This window comes from Macrobrachium nipponense, chromosome 2 (assembly GCF_015104395.2).
Source record: "Macrobrachium nipponense isolate FS-2020 chromosome 2, ASM1510439v2, whole genome shotgun sequence".
Lineage (NCBI taxonomy): Eukaryota > Metazoa > Arthropoda > Malacostraca > Decapoda > Palaemonidae > Macrobrachium > Macrobrachium nipponense.
The window spans coordinates 139,580,049-139,582,548 of NC_087201.1; the positions used below are offsets into that span (position 1 = coordinate 139,580,049).

General features: G+C 42.0%; 1 protein-coding gene across 1 annotated transcript in view; it reads right to left on the reverse strand.

Annotated features, from left to right (window-relative positions):
* The window catches only part of LOC135221324 (R3H domain-containing protein 2-like), a 47,622-nt gene that overhangs the window by 117 nt on the left and 45,005 nt on the right, over window positions 1–2,500 (reverse strand). The window contains exons 2-3 of the mRNA XM_064259128.1: window positions 2,178–2,348; window positions 1–1,584 (exon numbers count right to left, since the gene is read on the reverse strand). The exon at window positions 1–1,584 is cut by the window's left edge and continues 117 nt beyond it. Coding sequence (XP_064115198.1) covers window positions 1–1,584; window positions 2,178–2,348 — 1,755 coding nt within the window. The remainder of the gene's footprint in view (window positions 1,585–2,177; window positions 2,349–2,500) is intronic.

Genomic DNA, 2,500 nt, shown 5'->3' on the forward strand with positions numbered 1-2,500 from the left:
TCCGTTGGAATTTCCTAAATTATCCCCGAATACTTGGTGAACTGCAAAAGAGGAACCACCATTGTCGCTAACAAAAGTACCAAAGGTATTGTCAGGTCCTGCAAAACCTCCTGCGGTTTCGGATACAAAAGCAGGAGCAGGGGCGGGGGCCGGAGGGGTGTGGATATCTACGGGCGCAGGAGGAGCGGCTAATAGAGCGTTATCGAAAGATGAAGGATCTGCATAATAATCATCAGACTCTACGTCGTTTTCTGACGTGTCATAAGTATCATAGGAGTTGTCGTTGCCGTTGTATTCATAGTTATAATCCCCATTCTCTCCACCATCCTCCTCTTCCACATTATCATAGTCGTCTGCATAAAGAGGAGGCCCAGAGTTTTCAGGACCTGGAGAGGGTGCAGCAGGAACTTGTGGAGGAACTGCAGGAGCCTGAGGAGACTGTGGAGTACCATAGGACTGCTGAGGAACTTGGGGAGCTCCATATGACTGCTGGGGTTCTTGTGGAGCTTGATAAGACTGCTGGGGTTCTTGTGGAGGTTGATAGGACTGCTGGGGTTCTTGTGGAGCTTGATAAGACTGTTGGGGTTCTTGTGGAGCTTGATAAGACTGTTGGGGTTCTTGTGGGGCTTGATAAGATGCTGGGGTTCTGCCTTGGAGACTTGATAAGACTGCTGGGGTGCCTGTGGAGCTTGATAAGACTGCTGGGGTGCTCTGTGGAGCTTGATAAGACTGCTGGGGTTCTTGTGGAGCTTGATAAGACTGCTGGGGTTCTTGTGGAGCTTGATAAGACTGCTGGGGTGCCTGTGGAGCTTGATAAGCTGGTTGGGGAGCCTGCGGAGTTTCATATGATTGCTGTGGTGCTTGCGGTGCCTGGTAAGATTGCTGAGGAACTTGAATTGTTTGCTGTGGCTGCCGAGGAACTTGTGGTGCTTGATAAGTCTGTTGAGGAGGAGTTTGTGGTGCTCCATATGATTGTTGTGGCTCTGCCGGAGCTTGATACGACTGGTCAAGTGATGGCCTACGCGTATCTGGTGTCCTGAACAAAGTTCCTTGGTAAACTGGCGGAGAATACCCTGACTCTGGTGCAAGATATATTTCTTCAGAGCCCCCGCTACCACCACCACCACCACCACCATCACTATCGCTGCCACCAGCACCGTCACCACATTTAGTTGCGTAATTCTGTTGTGTGCTGGTGACTGTGATGTAGTTATCTTGCGTCTGAGTTTGAACTCGAGTTTCATAACGAGTTTGGTATTCTGTAATGGTTGAGAACTGAGTATTTACCACCGTAGAAAACTGTGTTTGGTGCTGAGTCTGGGTCCGATATTGATAAGAAACCTCCGTTGTTGTTACGTAAGTTGGAATATATCTCGTTGAAGTTAAGTAAACTGGTTCCAATTGGGTTTCATAAGCAAAAGAAGTTACAGTATGGATATTTTCTTGCGCATGAAACTGTGTAGTCGTGACATACTGAGGCACTACCTGCGTCGAGTACACAACTTTGTTGGTTGTTTTGGTAACTGTCCGGTACAGTGTGGTAGGCACATTCTTTGTTTGAACAACTGTTTTTTGCACGTGTTGCTGAAAGATAAAAAGTCTCCATTAGAGGGTATATAATGCAAATATTTTTATATTAAAATGAAAATGAATAAACCTTACAAATGGTATAATCTATAAACCAGACATGTTTCTAGGTTTCATGAATATACAAGATGACCCATTTATATATATATATATATATATATATATATATATATATATATATATATATATATATATATATATATAGAGAGAGAGAGAGAGAGAGAGAGAGAGAGAGAGACCGATAAACAGTTGGAAGATGTCTACATGTTGTTGTTGCAGCTTATCAATGCAAACCAGATGAAGAAGAATGTTTTAGGCTAAACAACGACCATACACAAGCCTGTTTGACTGTCGCTAATGTTTTGTAATAGAAAAAAATTATAAGAGAAAGAAAATATAAAATGTATACCGTTAATTACTAACGTCGCCAGTTCTGAGCATAACTACTTCCGGATATTTTCTTTATTTAGAATGGGAAAGATTAAAACAATGGAGTACGTAATAGTCAATCATAACGATATCATAAACATTACTCGTTAAATAATTTTACTGCCGTTTCTGATTTATTGTTACTTTTCAAGTATGCTCACCTGAACAGTCTCTGTTTGATAGACTGTCGAATATTCTATCTGCGGGACACATTTATATTTATGTTTTGGTCGTCTTTTCCGTCCCCTGCCGAAGGTGGCTTCTGAATCGTTCACTTGAAGGAGTAATAGAATAGCCACCGTTGCATATACGATGAATTTCCCTGGCAGCATCTGAAACAGAGAAAAAAGTGTCATATATATTAATGTATCTTCCTGTTACTCATTTGATTCTTGGATTATATATATATATTCTTTATAAGTGCATATGCAGGTTTGCCACAAAGAGGAGAAATTGAAAAATTAGGTACGGTGCACTTTCGTGT